The 22,386-nt window shown below is 38.2% G+C and overlaps 2 protein-coding genes across 2 annotated transcripts in view; one reads left to right on the top strand and one right to left on the bottom strand.

Annotated features, from left to right (window-relative positions):
* Positions 1-331: 331 nt before the first annotated feature.
* LOC140244287 (uncharacterized) lies at positions 332-10,052 on the bottom strand. The gene is made up of 5 exons (XM_072323934.1): positions 9,952-10,052; positions 6,228-6,395; positions 4,807-4,936; positions 3,921-4,095; positions 332-2,875 (listed from the first exon to the last, which is right to left on the bottom strand). The coding sequence occupies exons 1-5, from the start codon at positions 9,954-9,956 to the stop codon at positions 2,208-2,210; spliced, it is 1,146 nt and encodes a 381-aa protein (XP_072180035.1). The 5' UTR covers positions 9,957-10,052; the 3' UTR covers positions 332-2,207.
* Positions 10,053-21,306: 11,254 nt separating this feature from the next.
* Positions 21,307-22,386, top strand: part of LOC140244740 (eukaryotic initiation factor 4A-I-like) — a 30,511-nt gene continuing 29,431 nt past the window's right edge. The window contains exon 1 of the mRNA XM_072324352.1: positions 21,307-21,394. Within this exon, the coding sequence (XP_072180453.1) occupies positions 21,369-21,394 (26 nt within the window). The 5' untranslated portion in view covers positions 21,307-21,368. The remainder of the gene's footprint in view (positions 21,395-22,386) is intronic.

The following is a 22,386-nucleotide window of genomic DNA, read 5'->3' as shown; positions in this document are numbered from 1 at the left end:
CCTCCCTGGTTTATACCGAATTTGGTACCAAAGATGGTAGACCTGACTCTCTTTTGTAAATGAGAATCCAAATATCACACGGCCAATGTCTCTAAACACAGATGAAACCTATATGGTCATGCCTATTGCGATCAGGACTCGAATCATTGATTAAAAAAAAAAAATCGGATCACCTAATTTGTCAGTCTTGACAAATTCCGAGTCTAGTTTACATGTTGTCACTGTATATAAAGATATAGGCCTACAGATGATGATTTTGAGACCTGTATTTTTACTTCATTGTAAGGAGATTTTTTTTTTTTCTTTTTTAAAGGAGTGCACTGTACTTTAATATTGTTGAGACACTGGAGCAAATTTAGGTTGGAATGGCTGTTCATCGAAAGTCACTTGTACATTGCATGATCACGGGCTTTTTCTGGTATCGCTTCCTGATTGGAAATGGAATCAAAATTTTATTTCACATTGCTTTTTCAATTGACTCGGGCAAAAAGTACAGAGAGAACAAGTTAATGTTTCCAGCAAATCTTTTTCTCCATTGTGTATCCTAAATGTAGCATAATTTTGTTCAATTTCATTGTGTGCCACTTCATACACTTTACCTCACTATCTTAATCCACTTGCTTTAATATAGTGGACTCCCGTTATAACGAAGTCCTCGGGACCAGCAGTTTTCTTTCGTTATATCGAAATCTTGTTATACCCGAACAAATAAAAAAAACAAACAAACAAACAAACAAACAAACAAACAGAGACCGGATAATGTTGAGGTCTGAATTTTTACTTCGTTGTAGCCGGAATTTAGTTATAACCGTGTTCGTTATAACGGGAGGTCACTGTAGTTAAACTTGTGTGATCCATTGGGCTAGTGGAATCACATTCTTCACCCTGACTTTTTCCATCTATCTACATTGTAATCTCTGAGCCAGCAAGCTTCAAATCTCATCAGTTCTGCAGACACGGGAACCTAGTCTCACAAAGGAGCTAAAAACCATAACAATTACCTTGTTATAATGTATCATGGTTTCTAATTAAATACCAGTACAAAAACAAAGCAATGTTAGGGGTTGGAACCTGCAAATCACCTTCTTCTAAGAAGGCTCTGTTTTACAGTTGTATGTGACCTCCTGAGGTTCTACTCTTAACATCCAATGATAAGAAACAACTTTTTGTTCCACAAACTTAGTGGCAAAAACAGGCATTGCTAGAGTATGTCGGTTCCGGAAGGGAGTGCAAAATGAAATGCACATAATTTTTTCTGCAAGACAACAAAATACTGTGCTCATCACATGAATCATGCATGCTGACTGCCAAAAAAAAAAAAAAAAAAATGTTTAAAATCTTGTCATCTTCTATTGTTTCCAGCATTGCCACTGACAGTCATGATCCTTTATCCTTGCAATACTTTTGACTACATTGTATAGGGTCTTGTTATGATGAAGTCCTTGAGACCTGAAATTTTCTTTTGTTACATCTAAAATTGGTTGTAGCCAAACAGATAAAGTATATCAAGATACAATTATACTATTTATAGATTATGATTTTGGGATCTAAAGTTGAAACAATATTCCACAATGACCATATGCACTGCACTAAAGCACTGTCCCAATCTCACAGGACAACAGTATTACAACTCTAAAATAAATACCCCCTCCAGTAGATCCACTGCTTTCTCCTAACATCACAGTTCTTCATACATTCAGATGGCTTTTAGCACTAGCAGATGGGATAGCAACAAATTTTGAATTCTACCAAAGTACACTTTGATGACAGAAAATGCATGCTCTTCTTAAGTTTCATTGTCTTCAACCATGGCTTCTAGCTACCGTGTAGTAAAAAAAATACACTGTAGGTGATCTCCGCAATACATTACACATCCTGAATGTGTGAAGTATTACTTAGTATTTCCACTGCTAACAGATACAGATCACTTCTGCAACTGAGAAACCTGGACATACCATCTCATTGCTGGTGTCACTGTACCTCGACTTTTCAAGGTTTCCTCCACAACGGCTGAAGAGCTGACAACATTATTGTGCCTGTATTGTTTAGGTCACTCACCACTTGACATAAAATAGGGGGGGGGGGGGTGGAACTATCCACATGCAGTACATGCTGGGTATGCAAGGAACACATAGGATATGTGATTCTGCTCTTCAAAACAGGAGTGTTCTACCAAGGGCACCTGTGGCTTGTTACAGTCAGGTTTTTCACCTGTACCTGTCCCTCCCATAATCTCTGTCTCTGTCCCTCTCTCGGTCTCTGTCTCTCCGTCTCCTCTCCTCCTCCCGGCTCCTATCCCTGTAGCAGTCATCCCGTCGGTATCTGTCCTCACGTTCATCCCGTCCGTCTCTCGCTCTGTCCTTCTTCCCGTCACGCTCACTGTCTTTCCCCGACTCGCTCCTCTCTCGGTCTCTGCGTCCATCATCATCTCTGCGTCTTCCGCGATCCTGTTCCCTCTCCCTTGAGGGGGGCCGTCTGTGTCTCTGCCCGTCCCTCTCCCGGTCCCGATCTTGACTTCTGCTCCTGCTACTATCCTCTTGCTGCCTCCTTCCATTGGAATGGTTCTTCTCTCCATCTCTCGTTCTATCTATCCTGTCACCAATACTACCTGAGAAGCCTCTATCTCTATGCTCTGCACCTCTGCTCTGTGTGTGCTTCCCTCTGCCTCCATAATCTCCCTCAACTTTTCCTGTCTCCTCCCCACCTTTTGTTTTCTCATATTTTTGGTATCCTGGATCTTGCTTTTCCTTCTTGATCCTGACTGGTGGTATACTAGGGTCGTCACTATCACTTCCATCGCTGCTTTGATGCTTTTTCTTCTTCTTCTTCTTCTTGGCTTTCTTCTCTTTCTTTGGCTTCTTCTTTTCATCATGCCCTGAAGTGGAAATATGCAGTGTAACAAAAGTTGTTGTGGATCTGTGTTTAAAATGTTAAATGTTAAAAAGTAATATCATTTTCCCCATTTTGTGAAGGAGATAAGTCAAGGGCCTTTTAATTTAGTTAGAAATAGAAATACATGTATTTGGAATTACCAATGTGTCTGCTTCATATTGGTAAACTACCATGACATTGCAAACTGTTGTAGCTTTCTTATCCTGCAATAAAAGCACATGAATTCAACAAAAATTCTAAAAAGTCATAACTTTTGAATGACGCATCTGATTTTTTTTTCAAACTTCATTGCCTTGTCTTCTACAAATATTTCTGCATTCACTGAATCCACTCATGGTATCTTGAGTTAATTTCCCTTTAATTTCATACTGTTCTGTATCATAATACATCAGAATCTGACTTAGGTACTAAGTATTTACCAGATAGTTTCTGGTTAAGGGCATTTGAAAAGAAAAGCACTCTCTCCTCCCTCCTCCCCAGCCATTTCCCTACATTTCTTCCATTACAGCATTTGGCAGGTTATCATAAACCATAGGACAAAGAAATTACAGGAGACCTCTGGATGATTTTCAGATTTTTACATTTGAATAACTATGAAGTAGTGAAACCGTGTACATAGTTTCAGAATTTATAGTGACTGGGATGAGAAATGAGAATACTTTCAAAATTTAGAACAAATTGCAATGAACAAGGATGATGACATGACAGAGTCACCATAAGAATGCACGAGTTGGGGCTCAAGGAAGCAGAACAAAAGAAGAAGGCATGCATAGATTATACACAGGTGAACTCGCAAGCAAGCGGTATTGTATTGGCATTACACTGCCTACATTTCTGAAATATGTGAACCTCCTATGTCATCATCCTTGTTCATTGTAATTTGTTTAAGGTTTTTCAAAGTATTGTTTCTCTGCTCAAGAACCACAATAAATTCCACAAATCTATACATATAGTTGTCGATTAATGTACTACATGATGTGAAATTACGAAAATCGTCTGGAATGTCCCTTTAATCAGCCACTCCTCACCTTTACCAGATGGTGGCAGAAGTAAGAATTCCTCCTCATCTTCTGACTGTGATGGCGGTGTTTTGGGTGCGCATCCCTCCTCCCGAAGCTTTTGCGTTGCCTCGTCCAGCTCCTCATCATCCTTCGGTTTGCGGTACTCTGACACATGGTCCACTCTCAGTGTTCTCCCCTTCAGCTGTCATTGATGGAAAAGGTGGTGGTATAAGAGTAGCAAATATGCAGTGAAAGGTCCATGAATTGTCTAAATCAAATTACTACTTTAGGGGTCTCTAGTTATTACAAAGTTCTTAGGATCAGCTGTTTTCTTTCATTGTAGCTGAAGAGTCAAACAAACAAAGATAAGTACATGTAGATGAAACTTTGGGGACCTAAATTTTCAACTTTGTTGCAACAAGAATTTAGTTATAACAGTACAGTCCAACCTCGCCTATGTCAAATCTATTTGGACTGAAGAAATAGCTTCAACTTACAGAAAATTTGACTAAGAGGGATTAACATCAATAGAATAGAAAGAGAACTTGAAAAGACCTTTGACTTGGGCAATTATTCAACTTATGTGAGGTTGACTTCAGCAAGGTTGACTGTATTCATTTTAATAGGAGTATACTGTATCTCACGAATTGTGTGATGCTCATGCTGAAGCATGCAACTTTGATTTACAATACATCTCCTGGTGGATTCTTGAAGGGGCATTTTACTATCATTTTTTTTTCTTTCGTTTATTTTAAAGACAATGAGTACATTTGAAAGAATATACATTTATCTAAAACTTGTGACATCAATTTGGTCTCAGCAACACATGCAACTCTTCATCACATTTCAATTACCACTGTAATCAAACAGACATATGGTGATATAATTATGTCACATTCAATTTCTCACTTACTTTGATACCATTGAAATTGTCCACTGCCAGTATCGTGCTGCGCTGGTCTTCATATGCAATGAAGCAGTACCCCTTAGATTTGCCTGTCTTTTTATCTCGCACCAGGTTGATGTTCACTATTTCTCCATACCTGTTTGTAAACACATTGGCCAGAATTCACGAAGGTGATTTAAATCATGTCAGTGAATTACACAAATTGCATTAATGCGAGTGATACAGCATGTGCCCGAACGGTCAGTTATCCTGAAATGGATGTAAGCTGACACACACACAAGCAAAGGTGTGCCCATATTTTGTTTGTTTTAGTCCAATAGCCAAATTCAAAGCATGATTTAACTTTAACTACCACCATGAATTTGCACTTTTGTTCTGCTCTATCAACTCACTACCACATCACAATTTCTTTGAATGTTTTAACCTGCCAATCATACACAAAAGTGACAATGATAATGCAAATACAAATTGAACATGTGCATGACTTCGTGACAAAATTAATGTGGCAAAACATTTTCTGTGCAACTTCTTCCAAGATGCAAGCCTATGGTCCCTTGGGCAACAAGACCAGTATCCACAAAATGTTAAATATTCAGGAGAGCAAAAAAAAAAAAAAAAAAAAAAAACATGGCGGCCAAAGCACTACATCAAATGGGATACATGTAGTCTCTCTCTGGCATGCCGTGGTGGCTTTATTTTGGGGGTCAGACAGCTAGGATTTGGACAGGACATCACTTAACTGATTACCTGACCATTAATCAAAAAAAGTCATGTTCATTTAGTTTTGAGATACAAGGTCTTGTCACCCCAGCAATGACATATTTGTCATTCTGTCACACATCCTTGATTCTTGATCTTTAATGAAAGGAGAGAGAGACATACAAAAAGTGAAGCATCGTGTGGACCTACATTCAATGCATATAGTTGCACAAATGGAATGCCTTGCTGACTTAACCCTAAAAGGGCTGGGAGGGGGCAGAATCCGCCCCCCCCCCCCCTTGATGTTTTGCGCTACAATTCTGTTACGCGACAAGGCCTCGTCGCGAGGCTTCTTGACTTTCTTCGTTCCAAGTCTCGCGCAACTTTTGAGACCAAATTTGCAAGGTCCGCGCATACTTTTTCAAAAGCCACTTTTTCAAAGCCCATTTTTGTAACGGCATGTCGCCCCAAAACAGGCAAAATTTTGTGATTTTGTGTACATTTCCTATGGAAAACAGTGCTCTGTCATGAAAGTCATAAAAACCTGATTATTTTTACAATTAATCATTTTCATTGATTAATTTTATGCTTATTATGATAGAGAAGTGGTGACAATTTCCAATAAAGAAACAAAGGAAAAACAAAAGTTGAACAACAAGGAAATACATAATAAACATAGCATAGCAAAAAAAAAGCCCGGCTTGATCAGGGTTAAACTCTATACTCACTGAGAGAACACACAGATAACATCCCCCTCAGTCAACTCATATGGCAAGCCACCGATGAAGATATAGGCGCTATCCTTGTACTGTTGGTGCCAGGACGCTGAGCTGGACACACCATATTGAGCCTCAAGCTCATTGAGCTTGTTAATGTTTTTCACATTAGTGAGAGGACTGTGGAATAAATGAGAAACGTGTTGAAAATAAACAAGTCCTTCTATTTAGTTGTCACACTCAAAATATTAGGAGCAACGAACAATTTAGCATTTATTGATGATCCTTTGCTGAACAATTGAATATGAATGGATGGCACAAATGAAATGAAAATCACTATGCAAATATATACTTTACTGGTACATGAATGATACTAGTATCAAATGCATGCATGCTGCGATGCATGCATGCTGCAAGACATCTACAGACACTTGCTCGACACCACCATAAGATGTCCACATTATTCCACAATTTGCCTTACTTGCCTGGATCGATGACTACCTTACAGACAGGACCCAAAAAGTGATGATCAATGGGAAGGAGTCAAGATCTATTTCTGTGACAAGTGGCATACTAGTACCACGGGGAAGTGTGCTTGGACCAACATTCTTCAACATAGACCTCATAAACGATCTGCCTTCTACAGTTGATTCCAGTGTGAAGCTATTTGTAGATGATACTAAGTTATACAGGATAGTGGACTCCAAAACAGACTCAGACTTGTTACAGAGGGATATACATGCCATAACAAATTGGTCTAACAAATGGCAGCTGCCATACCTGCATACATGCCATTCAATGAGAGCAAGTGCAACGTAGTGCACTACGGAAGTAAAAATCACAGGTATGACTATACACTGGATACTGACACAAATCCCATTTCAATTACATGTGGAAGTTAAGAGAAAGACTTGGGGGTACTGTTTCAAGAGAATTTGTCTTTCAGCAAACACACAGCAGATGCTGCTAAGAGAGCCAACATCAAAGTAGGAATGATAAAGAGATCTTTCACAACTCTGAAGAAGAAGGGCTTTCTCTCACTCTACAAAACAATTGTGAGACCAACATTAGAATACTGCAACTCAGTATGGCACCCACCACTGAAGAGGGATGAGGACATGCTAGAAAAAGTTCAGCATAGGGCAACAAGGCTTCTTCCTGAACTGAAACAAATGACATATCCAGAATTTCCCCGCAGAAAGACTCAGAGAGCTACACCTTCCCACTTTGGCTTACAGAAGGCAGAGGGCCGACTCGATACAGATATTCAAAATCCTGAAAGGCTTCAACAGAGTAAATCCCTCTAAATTCTTTCAGTTGGCCAGTGGTTCAACAGTGAGAGGTCATGATCTCAAACTTGTCAAACAACGTGTCCATTCTAGTCTGAGGCAGTCTGCTTTCTCAATAAGAAATGTAAACAGTTGGAATGCACTACTGTAAAAGTGGACATTTTCGCATGACTAATTTTTCACGCTCTGCCGGGTAATAAGTTTTTCGCATGTTTTTAATTCCGCGGAATCAAGACATCAAGTACAGGAACATATACATGGCAAGCAAAAATATTTGCATGCTTTTATTTTTCGCGCTAGTTTCTAGTTGCACAAAATTCACAAAAATTTCAACACCGCGAAAATTTCCACTTTTACAGTACCTAGGCTAAGGAAGTCGTCAACGCTACCACCATAAACCAATAGACCAGTTCGTAATTCCAAAAGGTCATTTGTACCAACAGGCATTTTGGTTTGTAAATTCACTGAGATAAGCATCTGTGATGCGATGATTATTCATTTGATCCTTATCTAAATGGTGCTTGCCAGCACATCGACCTGACAGCAAGAATGGTATTTCGCAATATAAAAGGAAATAGGCTGTTACTGCATTCAATACAAAACAATAAAATGGATGCCTGCTAAATTGTCAACTGATGGAGTATTCTGATCACTTGCTCTAAACGCAAGCTCATTCTTTGTGTGAACATGAATTCCATAAATTGTTACGTCGGGCAAGCTTATTAAATGCATTATGCCGCTTTGAAAACGAGTGAAGTGCCTAAACAACTGAGAAAAAAGAAAGGTCATTTGTACAAATATGTACATGAGCTAATTACGAACTGGCTTATTCAAGTCTTCCCTAGAAAGATACTGGAGAAATATTACAAGTAAGTATGAACCCTACCTGAGATGGGACAGAACTGTAACGAGGGACAAATAAGCTTTGCTTCCTGTCTCTACACCCAAGTAATAAAATGGTTTAATAAGAGTTTAACTTAAAGACATGATAAAAGGGGTCAACACATACAAGTTAGAGCGAGCTGAGTGAGAGCTGCAACTGGCTACTCTAAAACTTAGTTATCCCTTTACGCGATAGAACATTGAGGTGCTAGAAAATTTAAATGATTACAAACACAAGCAGAAGAAAGGAAATGACTACCCCTGTATCAACAGAAACAAAATGACTTTTATATACTGTGGTAGATCGACGATCGCAATCATCAAACATCAACTGCACATAGAATTAGAACTGGATCTAGGCCCTAGATCTAATGTTAGGCCTAAATAAACTTGAACTGTAGGGTGGTAGATCCAATTACCGGACGCTTTTTTTCGTGGCTTTGAATTCCGTACTCAGTCAGAGGATGAAATTTCGGCTAAAAATAACATCACTCATTCACAGACTCCTGGTAATTACGAATTCAGCCAACTTATGTCAATTGTTCGCTCCAGGTTTTAGAAAATATGCTTCAAACATACCCCTCTAAAAAAGTTGTCTTTTTGCGCAGTGTAAACCGGACACGATTTTCGCAATGAAATAATCGACATCTTTCGTAACTAGTCCTTGCACCGCAATCACAATTTATCCCACAAATCACCGTAAATTTTTACACATTTTCACCGAGCGGATGACAAACAAAAAATCGGCAAATGAGGCTCAAATTTCGTATTTTACGGTAAAATGTCCGTCTTGAACATTTCAAACAGTTCACGCAATAAAACCTTGTGAGAAATCGACAACTGGTTAGACCCTACTTCTAGTTTACTACGTGCTTTGTCTATGGGAGCTGCACGTGCGGGTGACGAGTTGCGGGCCCCTTAGCGCACAACTATGCCGCATCATTCGCATTTGAGCCTGAGGATGATAGCTACAAATTTCTGATATCGATCAGTGAACTTTTGGTTCAGCATTTTTCCTGCTGTATTTAATATGTAACGTGGGATTTCATACAATTTCAGTCTTGAAATACGATTCAAACATGCATAAATATTTCATAGACCCCTAAAACCCAGGATAGCCTTAACTATGACGAGGTGCGGGTCACTGAAGTTCTGAACTATAAATTTGACTAACTCAAGACTTTGGAGGTAAAAATGTGGATTTCTTCGTGTTTTTATATTTTTATGTCGCGTTTTGCGTTTTTTTTTTTTGCAATTTCGGTCCACAAAAAGTTCTGTGAGGCTAATCTACGAAGTCTCGCGCGTACAGAATGTCATTAATACGCAAAAATGTGCGTGTCCGGTAATAGCATGGTGTAGTCTAGGATAGTGACTACTGACTGAGTAAGTCCGGTCGCCGGTCGGTGACATAGTAGAATACACAGCTAACACAGATGACTATACATGGGACTAAGTTATATATCTGTCAATCGAGACCCGCAATCAGTCTTTCTGATTCTCACCCTTATCCGAAATAAAATCCACAAAGTACAAAATCTCAGTATCTACATAGATGCCGAACTCACTTCATGATTGATATCCTTGTGATTTATCAACAACTGGTGGGTAAAGGTAACGTTACTCGTTACAGTTGTACTCTCACATGTATGCTCATAGCCGAGCGCTTCTTCCATCACCCGTCGGCGTAGAGGGCGTGATTCAAAGAGCATGTGCGCATGTAGCAGCACTGAGTAGGCCTACCGTACCACAGAACTCTTCTGTGCTACGTACACAGATCGTATGACTACTGCTGTAAATGTCTACATCCTTTGCTTTGAAGTTTGTTATGATGTCATTATGATTTGTTTCAAATTTGCAACGTAGATAAAGCGACCACAAATAATCGCATACTGTATGACCATGATTTTTCCGCAAATGAATTAAATCAGCACAACTGATAACATAACACCATAACACCTCGAGTGTCACCAAAATGCCACAAGAACTTAATTGGACCACTCTGGAACAGCGCAGAGAAAATGACAGGCTAATTATGATGTACAAAATACACAATAATCTCACTCCTCTTTCAGCACAGGACTATTATATTATCAAACAGGCTACTCAGTTAACGAGAGCCTCGCAACCACACTCCTATCAGGTACCATATTCGAGAACTGAATCGCATCGCCTTCGTTCTTCCCAAGAACTGTAAGGAACTGGAATTCCCTGTCGTCAGAAATTGTTTCAGCGCCATCTGTGGGATCATTTCGAAACCGTCTAACGGTTGATCACAGTGGCTAGTTTTTTCGTCAAATTTTCTATGTGCTTGTAAATATCTGTAAATAAATTGTATTATAATGTAAATAGCACCAGTCTGCAAGAATCTTCAGTCTATTGAAGGAGGCAGACTTAATCAGAAGAAGAAGAAGAAGAACTGTACACCCAATGTGAGATAGCCCCCTGAGAAGAAGACAGCTTGTTAGTCATCACTATATTGATTGCATAGGCCATAAGTAGTTTACTATCCCTAGACAATACATTGTATCATATCATTATACCATTATACAAATGACATCTTTTATGCCTCCGCAACAAAGTCGGTGTCGCCGGAGGCATTATGTTTTTTAGTTTGTCCGTTCGTTCGTTCGTTCGTTCGTACGTCCGTCCGTCCAAGTACTTGAGAAAGTGACTTGCTTAACCCAGCCGTAGGTCCAAATGAAACCTAGTTCAATGAAATTAGTCGCCCAACACATTTTGTGACAACAACATGTCATTTCAAATTATGCCAATGAGATGCTGTCATCTCACATTGTCTCGCAATTACGTACTATAGTGTACACTTACATTGGGAGAACCATGCGATTGTTATGGCGGACGCGTGCCAGTAGCCACAACGAAATTTTTAGTTTTGGTTTTAGAATTCGTCCAAGAAAAGACGTTTTGACATCAATCGGAAAATTAAGATAAGGACGATGACATCATCAGGTAAGTTTGAATAAATGTGTTTGTGACACATCTATGACAAGACGGTGACTGTGACGAAGACTAGCTGGTTGTTGTTGATGTTTTTTTTTTTTGTTGTTCTAAAATCATCATAATTTTATTACCGTGAAAAGGTATCGATTCTCGTGATATCTAAGTAAGCCTATAAACAATGTACAAAATTGTATAATACATAGAGTGTAGGGCCTATTATAATAACCTGCCTACTACTTGTGTTGATATACATGTATGTTTGTAAAGTCTTTGCAATGATGAGTCTGAGCAAAGACTAACCTGCCAGCTGTAGCTGGATGTAACATGATTATGCCCCATGTGCAAAGGACACACTGGAAGAACCAGTTGAATAAAGGCACTCACACAGTTCACATCAACTCAACAATGTCTCCTCATTACTAAGAATCCTCCTTTCCAATTAAAGGCATATAAATGCCAAGACACTACTTAATTATTATTCTATTGATTTTCAGCATTCTGGGTTGAGTGGACACTGTCTGCACGAGAAAGACTCAAATACAGCATTGTATGCCCTTTAATTTGTCAGCTGGAGAAAAGATAGTTTCTAAAGGGAAACCTGGACCGTTACTAGATGATTACTAGTCTGAAAAATAAAAAGTTAATAATTTTACAAACACAAGAGTGAAATTTTTATCAAAATGTTCTCCTTCGAAAAAAAAAGTCATTGCAGGGGGGGGGGGGGCTCACTGGGCACCCGCCCCCTCTATAATTTGTTACAACGAAGAAATAAAAAGAAAACAATGGGGGGGGGGCTGCGTGCGCCCCTCCCCCTTTACTATTTTGTAAAGGCGCCTCCCCTTTACGGAATTCGTGGATCCGCCTCTGTCAATGGTATCCGCAGTGGGCAAGGAGTTGGTAATTCACCAAAATACATTTTAATCACCTTGTTTTCCTTGTTGATCTGCGAAAAGCGTTCGACGTTGTCGACCATGACCACGAAAGAGCTCAGTGTTGAAAAATTCCGCTATTGGCTTAATTTGTTGTTTTTGTTTTTGTTTTCTGCTAGGTCAGAAGTATACACTCTTTTATAGTTAAACTGAACTTATCGAAGGGCCAATTGAAGGAAGAACAGTGACATTGTATAACATATCACTGAAATTGGGCTATTCTCCGTATCTTATTCTAGTATACATTATTTTGATACTTTACCTATTTTGTATGTGTTTTTTCTATGATTCGGAAATAAATACGAACAGACAAACTGAAATTTCCCAATTCTTTCACGTTGGGAAACCCGCCGACTGAGAATAGGCCTACTTCATTGAAATATGCGCAGGCAAATTCCGACGAAAAAAACGAAAAAAAAAAAATACAGTACAATATGATAGGAGCATATAGTTTTTTAATGAAGACTTTGACTCGAGAGAGTCTGACACCTCTCTCACTCCCGCATCTTGCAGTGTGATATAAATATATTGCTGTTATATGAATACTGTATACGCGGATGGATATTTCATTGCGCACTACGTTATAGGGCTCACACCCGTAAATACAATGGACTGTCCCAGACCCCTTCACAAATTCGTACCAAAGATACCAAAATAAATGAAGAAAAAAAAATAATTAAAAATCAATGATGTAGTTTGGCAAAAAGCTGAATAGCTGTAGATATTGAGTATGAATTCCTCTACAAATTGCATTTTGGTTGGAAGATGAAAGCTTTTCTGGTGGAATTTGAGGGGACTATATTTCATTGGGTACGTGTACGGAAAATGGGTGATTTTTTGAGTGACAAGAACTCGTAGTCTGGCTTTGCGGACCCCTGGACAGAGTTTGAACTGAAGAATCCACCCTGAAAATTTGATGGATGAGAGGATATATCTCACTTATCCAGGTTAGTGAAGCTGAAACACCTCATTTCTCCCAGCTATTTTACAGAATTTTTTGAAATTTGATTTTTAACACACATCCCTATGGGGAAATATTTATGGGTGTGAGCCCTATAGGAGCCTATCTATATCACCGTCTCATCACACGAGCGAGTGACATTATAACTTTCATTCGGTCTTTATCGCGCGCTCTTGGAAGAATGTCGAACTCCAATGAACATCCCAGGTAAGAATGTCACCCTTTGCTCGTCTATCGATCTAAACGAAACTTTGGAATTAACTCCCTTCCGGCTGAATACTCTGTAGTAGTAAATTAAATACTTGCCTTGTGTGATGTTCATATACATCATTAGGCCTAACTAAGTGTACCTGAAAGTAAACATGTAGTAATGTATTAAGGTATTATGATATTAATAATAACACAATAGACGGAACTTGAAAGGAAGGGATTCATGACATGCTCCACAAAGATCCCTATATCTCTTTGACCACTGAAGCATATCGTGTTAGGTTTTTCTATAAGATGTGGGTAATAAGTTATAGTTTCATACCCTGAAATCCTATTTGGATTGATTCGCTATCTTTTAACTTATCCGTTGTACTTTTCCCTTGGGGGGGGGGGGGGGACATACAGTATTATAGGAAGGGTAGCTACAGGAAGTATTGTTTTTGGGGATGGCTTATTTCAGATACAGTATATGTTTCCATTTTTGTTGGTAGTTTGCTGTATTGTCATTTTCTTTATTTATTATTGAAAATGAAATGTTTGCCTTTATTGTTAAAAGAATTAATCTTCAAATAATTCGTGAAATTCTTCCGTCGAGATGTTTTCATTGCAACTGATTGACAAATTGCCCTACGTCGATGTAGGGCAATTTGTCAATCAGTTACAAGGAATTAATCTGTTACGCTGTACAGTAATACTAACATGAATTGCTGTTTGAACTTGACTAGAGGTGAATAAATACATGAAAAAATGCTCCCTCTTCTTCTTCTCTCTTCTGAATCAGATTGTTTATGCGCTTACTCAGTTTATCATACGTTACTTTTACTTTTTATGTCTCTGCAACCAAGACCGGAGGCATTATGTTTTCAGGGTGTCCGTCCGTCCATCCGTCCGTCCATTATCAATATTGTGTGGACAGCGTAACTTAAAAACCATTCGAGGTATCCGATGGAAACTTGGCATAATATGTCACTGATTATGCATGTATGAGTGGACGAAGTTGTGCCTATTAGCGTTTGGGTGCACATAGTATGCTCGATCAAGGTCAAAGGCCAAATTCTTAAAATGTAACTGTTTCCCCCATACTTATGCAATGCTTGAATATATTTTCTTGAAGTTTACGGTGTACACATGTATTACCAGATGAAGATTCTCTAAGGAAAGTTTTGGACCATAGGGTAAAAGGTCAAAGGTCAAGCGAATATGCTAACATTTCACTTTTTTTCTCCATATCTCGGAAATGGCTCAAAGTATCTTCACGAAACTTAGTGCATATCATTTGCATATTATAATACTGCCTGCTATGGCAATAATTCTCTTGGAAATTTTGGGGTGATGGGGTCATGGGTCAAATGGCAGGTTAAAATTCTATAGTATACGATAATTCTATGACTATATATCCAGTACTAAAACTACACTTTCCATACCTTGGAGAATACTCAATTCACAAACTTTATCAAACTGTATTTTTTTACATGCATTACTGCACAAAGATTCTGTGGAGAAAGAATTTGGCCATGGGGTCAAAGGTCAAATGAAAATTTTAAGATGTCAAATTTTTCCCATATTAGAATTTGAAAATTACTCAGTATTGTCATGAAAATGAAAGTGACCGGTTACTGATTTTTTGACGAATTATTGTTGGCCATGGGGTTAAAGGACAAGAGGCAAAGGTCAATTGAAAATGCTCAAATTCCCAAATGCTTGCTCTCTTACGTTTAGCCATCCATCCAAATGAAACTCACTTGTAGTTCAAGGAAAGTAAACACTCAACACAGTCGTGACGAACATGTCATTTCATTTTCTTTTTGCCGATATTATGCGAAACTGTCGTCTCAAGACGTACAACTCCAGACACATTTGGAGAACCATGCCTTGAGGCCATAATATATGATCAGAGCCAATCAACAGTCATGGCTAAAAGGGGAAGGGGAAAGGGGCGTATCGTAATACTGTGAATGACATGTTAATAAGGGAATTCTGGACCAGTTATAGTTGGTCTAGAGACAAAAAGTCGATATTAAAAGCACAAACACGTAAGTTGTGAAACTATGACGTCGTCATTTCACCATTTGCATAAATCAAATTTGTATTGATGAGTGCCTCCTCAAGAACTGTTTTGTATAGCAAAACTTTGCATTTCCAAAATTTCCAGAAAATGTTATCCAATTAGGTCTATGTACATTTTTCTTTAGCTCTTGTGCTTATGACAATCTACTCTAATACTTCTACGTTGTTGTTGTTGTTGTTGCTACTGATGCTGCTGTTGACGTTGTTGTTTTTATCAAATTGACAAATTTACTTCTACGTTGTTGTTGTTGCTACTGATGCTGCTGTTGTCGTTGTTGTTTTTATCAAATTGACTTTTAACTTGTCATGAATTGTCCTTTGACGTAATATAGGTCCTACCAGTTGTTACTATAACAAAGGCCTAAATATTGCTGGTACTTCCGAAGTGGAGAACATTGCAGTTTATAGGGCGACCACTTGCTAATAGTATGGACACCAAGACTAAGATTTGCGTGGGCACCGAAGACATCCAGAGCCCCATCATCATATTCTGCATGTTCATTTTATTGTAGTTTTACTATACAGGCATGTCGGACCTTGCTCCCAATTCCAAAGGGGGCACATTATCATAGTCTGCCTATATATAAGTCTTGAGGCTCACTGCGATTGCAAATAATGGTCAGCTCGGGAGATTGCGAAATACATGTATTGCAAATGCAATGAGTCGACGATTTGAATGAAATTAACCTCGCTGAACGTTTGAACAATCAATCGCATAGGTCCTAAATCAAACCTCTCAGAAGAGGAAGAGACTCACCACGATTGATTTATGGTATCCGTGCATGCAGACATTGTGCAAGCCGGTCCTAAAATGCCTATGCATATATATATATATATATATATAATGTATAATATATATGCATATATAATATATATATATATATATATATATATATATAGTAAGAGTAAAACAGTGGCATAAAAACACCGCAGGAGCTGAAATATATATATATATATATATATATATATATTTTTTTTTTGGCTCCCGCGGTGTTTTTATACGACTGTTTTTACTCTTGATATCCATTTATTACACACCGTCACAGAACTTTCATATTTTGATTTTAATGCATATATATATATATATATATATACACACACATATATATATACATATATATATATATATATATATATATATATATATACATATATATATATACATATATATATATATTTATATTTATATGTATATATATATATATATATATATATATATACTATAATAATTATATGAAGGGTTTGTTTGCAAAAACCGATAAGTCCATTTTTGAAGATTTTGAAGTACGATCTCTGTCACAAAGTACAAAATAATACCTTTTAAATGATATATTGGTCACTACATATAAAAGTATATTTGTGAAGTTATGGTCAAAAGAAGAAAAAATTTTCTTATTATTCTCTTTATTTTTCTTGACCTTTAATCGCAAATATCTCCATTTGGCAAATATGGACTTATCGGTTTTTGCAAACAAACTCTTCATATATATATATATATACATATACATTTATATAGGCTACCGTAACCGTTATTACTAGTAGGCCCGATATGAGTCCATTAACGCAATTATTTTGAACAATTAGTTCCATCATAATATGCAAATTATTTTTAATCGCACGTTTTGTTTTCTATGAATTTGTATCGATAACAAACACGTGTTATTTAAAATAAAATTTCATTTGATCGAATTGAATGGAAATTGGTCCTATGCCTTGTAATGACATTCAGACATTGTGTAAGAGTTCTTATACAATTCCTTGTAACTGCACAATGTTCATGGCAGCCATGATTTATAAACCTATATGACGATTAACATAATTATCTTTTGGTTTAACAAAACATCTGTTAAATAAACCACATCGTGCCTCCGCTATAGTTTACTCGAAACAGACCCCACCCCTTTCTGCAGGGTACAATGGCGGATCGGAGGGGGGGGGGGGCGCACCGGGGCCCGTGCCTCCTTCAATCTTTTGAATTGAATTGAATTGAATTGAATTGAATTGAGTTGAATTGAATTGAATTGAATTGAATTGAATTTATTCGTTTCATTTCCATTTTACATTGCAATATTGTTTATATATTGACACATAATATACAGTAATATATCAGCATGAATTGACAGAATAACAGGGTACTTATACAAACGGAAATGGGGTGACCCAACTAAAAGCATAGCTTGTAAAATTTGTAGGTCACCATGACGAGTAATATTCATAATTATGTACTGAGTAATTGAGAATATACAAGTAACATAATACAAACTCCTGAAACATATTTACATAACTTGTATACATATTTACATCTTAAAGGTAGTAAACATGAATAAGAAAGAGAGGGAGAGAACGAGAGAAATAGAGGAATATAAGTTAATATAAGTTAATCTGATAAAAAAAAGAGCAACTTACGAGTTAAACGGTAAAAATTTGACTGAAATTGGATGAAAAATAAGAAGTCAAGTATGACATTTTGAAGTTCTGCTATAACTTCTGGAAAACAGTTCTCGTATACAATGGATATAATGCAAATGAACGAGCTTACATAACCTCACAATTTTTCATTGATCGTGTTCAAAATAATGACGAAATTCAGTGTTTCTGTCATTGAAGTCTGAAGCATGATATTATTCCAGAGCCCCGTTTTATCAAAAGATAAAATCGATTGTAAATTCCCTTACCACCGGAGGCTGCCATAGACTTATAGTCAACTCAAATAGGCCTAATAATCAATGAACTCTTCAGAAAAGTGATCAGTTATAAACTAGGATTTGCATTTGAATGAAAAACTGGAAATTTCAAAATTCTATGTACAAACTAGGCCCTATATGGCAAGTTGTGAGGGGATGACATGCTCACTTAACCATTATTTTGATTCATATTGACCATTCAAGGAGAACGTACTGTTTCCTGAAAAATATCGAAACTTCAAAATTTAACTTCCTGATGATTTTTCATCCGATTTCGATCAAAATTTTACCGTTGAACTCGTAATATTTTACTCTTTCTTACCCGACTAACTTATACTTGGACTGGAAAACCCGAAAGTGGTGGATGAGGGCGCAAATCGTGGAAAAACAAAAAACAAACAAAAAAAAAAAACAATCTTCAGAGTCCCGAATCGGGACTAGGTCGGTGGCGGAATGAAGGCGTCAGTTCACCTCTTCCATACAGGGCAAGACTCACTTATTTACCCGTTTGCCGATCATTATTTTTTTTCTACACTAGTTTTGAAAGATGGGAGGAAGCGAAACGACTTCAGTTTAGGCTCTATGAAATGTAGATAATCTTCCAGCCAGGAATATTTGCGAATTGACGTTGTTTGTGACGTAGCGATGACGAAGGCTTTCTAACTACTGTCATTCCAAGTATCACATAGCTTTATAAAGCGTTATGCATTGTCTACATAAATCATGTGGGCGACTGCCGCGCCGGGTCACACGCTGTTAAATACCCAATGCATTTACTAGTATCCGATCCCCGTCTTAATTGACTGGACTTTCCTTATTCAAAGGCAAGCGTCATTGATTTTTAGTTAATGGGAGGGGGAGGGGGGGGGGGAGGCCGTTCAACAATTTACATAGAATATTATCATTGATGACCACCACCATGATTTCCAGAATGATGCGACATTTGTTGCAGCTGGGGTTCGACAACTTCCGGAAGCATTGGCGTAGTGCGGGCGGTCGCGGGCATGCATTGATCACGAAACACATACACTGCACTCGCGCATCGCGGAGAGAAAGGTTGAGGCATTTTTTTTTTTCAACCAAGGTTTATGCGGAAGCCCGTGGTTGGTGGTGAAGGCAGTCTTTCCGCTCATTTTGGTATGTTTCCATTTTTCCATTTCACTTGAATCTAGCCTTTTCCTACGTTTCCTTTCCTCCCTAAGATGATCCCAGAGACTCTAAAGTAATAGGCCTACGAGATCAATGCAAATAAAACGCTTAAAAAAACACAAAAAACTCCGTTCAACAATAATTTTCTGGATTTCCACCCCCTTGAAAACTTACCGTCCTTATAGTGTCTCGAAAAATCGGGAATTTATACGCAAGTGGTATACAGACTTCATGAAAACCTGACGGGAGGGGGGGGGAGGAAGTGCCTTTCTATAGATGTAGTTGTGAATGATTTGTTTGTTCCTTCCTCACTTCTGTGATTAATTGACTTTGTTGTCAATGAGTTATGTTTGAATTCGCATCTGTTTCATAACAGTAAAACACTTGGATCGCTAGGCGCACATGTTTTCCCGAAGCGAATAACTTCTGTTGGGGAGTGGGCGGGGCGGGGGGGGGGGGGGGGGAGGGGAGGGGGAGGGTCCGTTTTACCCCCGAGTGGTAACAGGGATCCGTGAGTCCCTGCTTCTTCAAGCACTCTCAGCTTGTGCCAACACTTCCCTATAAATAAGTGCAAACATTGGATCGACAAAAAGATATCATGAGTTCAGATTGTTTATTCTATTTTTTATTTATTTATTTGTCTATTTTTTTTTTTTTTTTTGCTGATGAGGCCTAATCGTTACTTTTATTCCGATTTGTTGATTTCGTCATACAAAGTTTTGTATTGGAAATATGTAAAGTTTTGTTTCTTTACCAGTTACACGTTATGATTAGGGCCTATTTTAAATTATCATCACTTTTACATCGCTAAAATACTGACAATGTAGTAAGCTAAACATATAGGTTTCCTAAGTAATATAGTCTGATTAGTTACATCCTTAAAAAAATAATAATAGGCCTAATAAAACTAGAAAAGCACTCTGTGAGCGCGACCGGGATTTAGACCCCGCGGAGTAGCCATTTTTAAGAGCGCCGTCGCGATGATGTGGAGCCATTCCGTAACCGACTATCGGTTGACCCGCACATGCAGTGGCTATAAATAGTCTTTGTTCTTCATAATCATGATAATTGTAATGTGCTCGTAAATATTGGCGAACTCTATATAGGCCTATAGTAATGTAAATAACACAGTCTACAAGAATCTAATTGAACAGCTTATTGAAGGGGGCAGACTTAGCCAGAAGAAGAAGAAGGGAAAAAAGACCTCCTTCAAGCAGTTCATTTTTATCCATACACACATAATTATGCTGAAAATCGTCCAATAGAAGCCTTTTGTTTATACGTCATCGGCTTCCAGATGCGCGGCGCCTCGCATCGCCCGAGCAGAGCACGTGCTTAGAGCGCGTAAGCAAACCTCAAGTGCGCGAAACTTGAACTCCCAACTTTATTGACCCTCATATCGATCTGAAACATACAAAAAAAAAATAAATAAATCCTTGATTAAAAAAGTCCCGGATCTAAACCAAAATTTAATCATCTGTTCCCTGTGTCATTAACAACTTTTTGCCGAAAGTTTCATTCATATCCGTCCGCAACTTTTTGAGTTATTTTGTACACAGATAAACAAATAAGCAAGCAAACAAGCAAGCAAACAAACAAACAAACAAACGAATGAAAAAAAAAAAACAGCTGTAATGTAGGCTGTCATGCAGGGGGCAAGGAATTGGCAATCCACCAACACATGTACAAAATGAAATTTCGCAATTCGGCCACATTGGGAAACCCGACTGAGAATACGTCATTATATCAATGCGCTGGTGATCTAAATTCACTGACAATTAACATTTTTTCAGCATATCAGCATGGAATGCACGGGATAAGCTAAAAATATGTAATTTTCAGTACAGAATTGTACTTCCGAGAATCTTAGCGTTATTTTTCTCCCGTATTTTCCTATGTGATGAATATCATCTGTTGTTATATGACTGTGCGGATGTATATTTCATTGCGCACTACCGTCTCACACTTCCGAACGATATAACCTTCGTTCGGTCTTTCTCAACGTGAGACACGTTATTTGAAGAATGTCCAACTATAGTGATAATCCGAGGTAAGAATTTCACCTTTTTCTCGACAGTCAATTTAAGCGAAACTTCACGTAGTAATATATGTGGTAGCAGTCTATCATATTGTGGAAAAGAAATCCAGTTGGATGTAATCTTCATATTATATGTCATAGAATGATATTTGTTAAGAAATGCCGGCGCGGCATTTCATTCATTCATTCATTCATTCAGAGTGCTGTAGCGCCTGCCCCAATGGCCGATTCTTAGTTCGCATGTATCTTGACGTGTGCACGCGCGTAGAATGTATGAGGGCTTAGAATAGAGCGTGCAGCACGTGTAAGAAAGGCGCGGCTTGTTCACGCGTAGCTAGCTGAATGATGTGTGTTACGAAATATGGCGAGCGGAGTGTTACAGACGCAGACTGTGGTGTGAAACTTCCCATTATTCAGTGGGATTTATGGATATTTTCATTTTGTCTGAACTCATCTCTTCACCAGTGATTCGTTTGAAAAACTGATGTTCTACATCTAGAATCTATTGAACGCCCAATGTTTCTTGGGGATCGGGTTAGAACGTTCTGTCAAAGGTGATCATTAATGATCATCAACTGAACTCGTTCATCACCTTTCTCACAATCTGAATCTTTTATGAAACAAAGGAAAGACTGGCCCTGCTCTCCTGTCATAGAGCAGTGCTGTTTTTAAGGAGATATGTGGGAGTGAGCCACTAGTTTACTTTCACACCTGTTTGTCAAATGATCTCCAAACATCCACAAACTCGCCTTGTTAACAGTTACGTTACCTAAAATACTAGACAGAAAGATGCATCTGTCCGGAGGAGTCTTTTTATTTCTGTTTGATATTATTGCTCTCCGGAGGAGGAGGGGATCTGTGAAGCCAGACGCAGTCTCCGTGGAACATATCCCCGACGACCATATATAGATCTACAGACCGATCTTTCGGTCAACTAAGTAGTAAAATGCTTGCATCTGATCCTAAGTCAAATAGACAATTAGTTTTAACACTTGTAGATTCAA

This window comes from Diadema setosum, chromosome 21 (genome assembly GCF_964275005.1).
Source record: "Diadema setosum chromosome 21, eeDiaSeto1, whole genome shotgun sequence".
Taxonomy (NCBI): Eukaryota; Metazoa; Echinodermata; class Echinoidea; order Diadematoida; family Diadematidae; genus Diadema; species Diadema setosum.
Note: the sequence above shows the minus strand (reverse complement) of the source record. Positions and strands in the feature narration are given on the sequence as shown.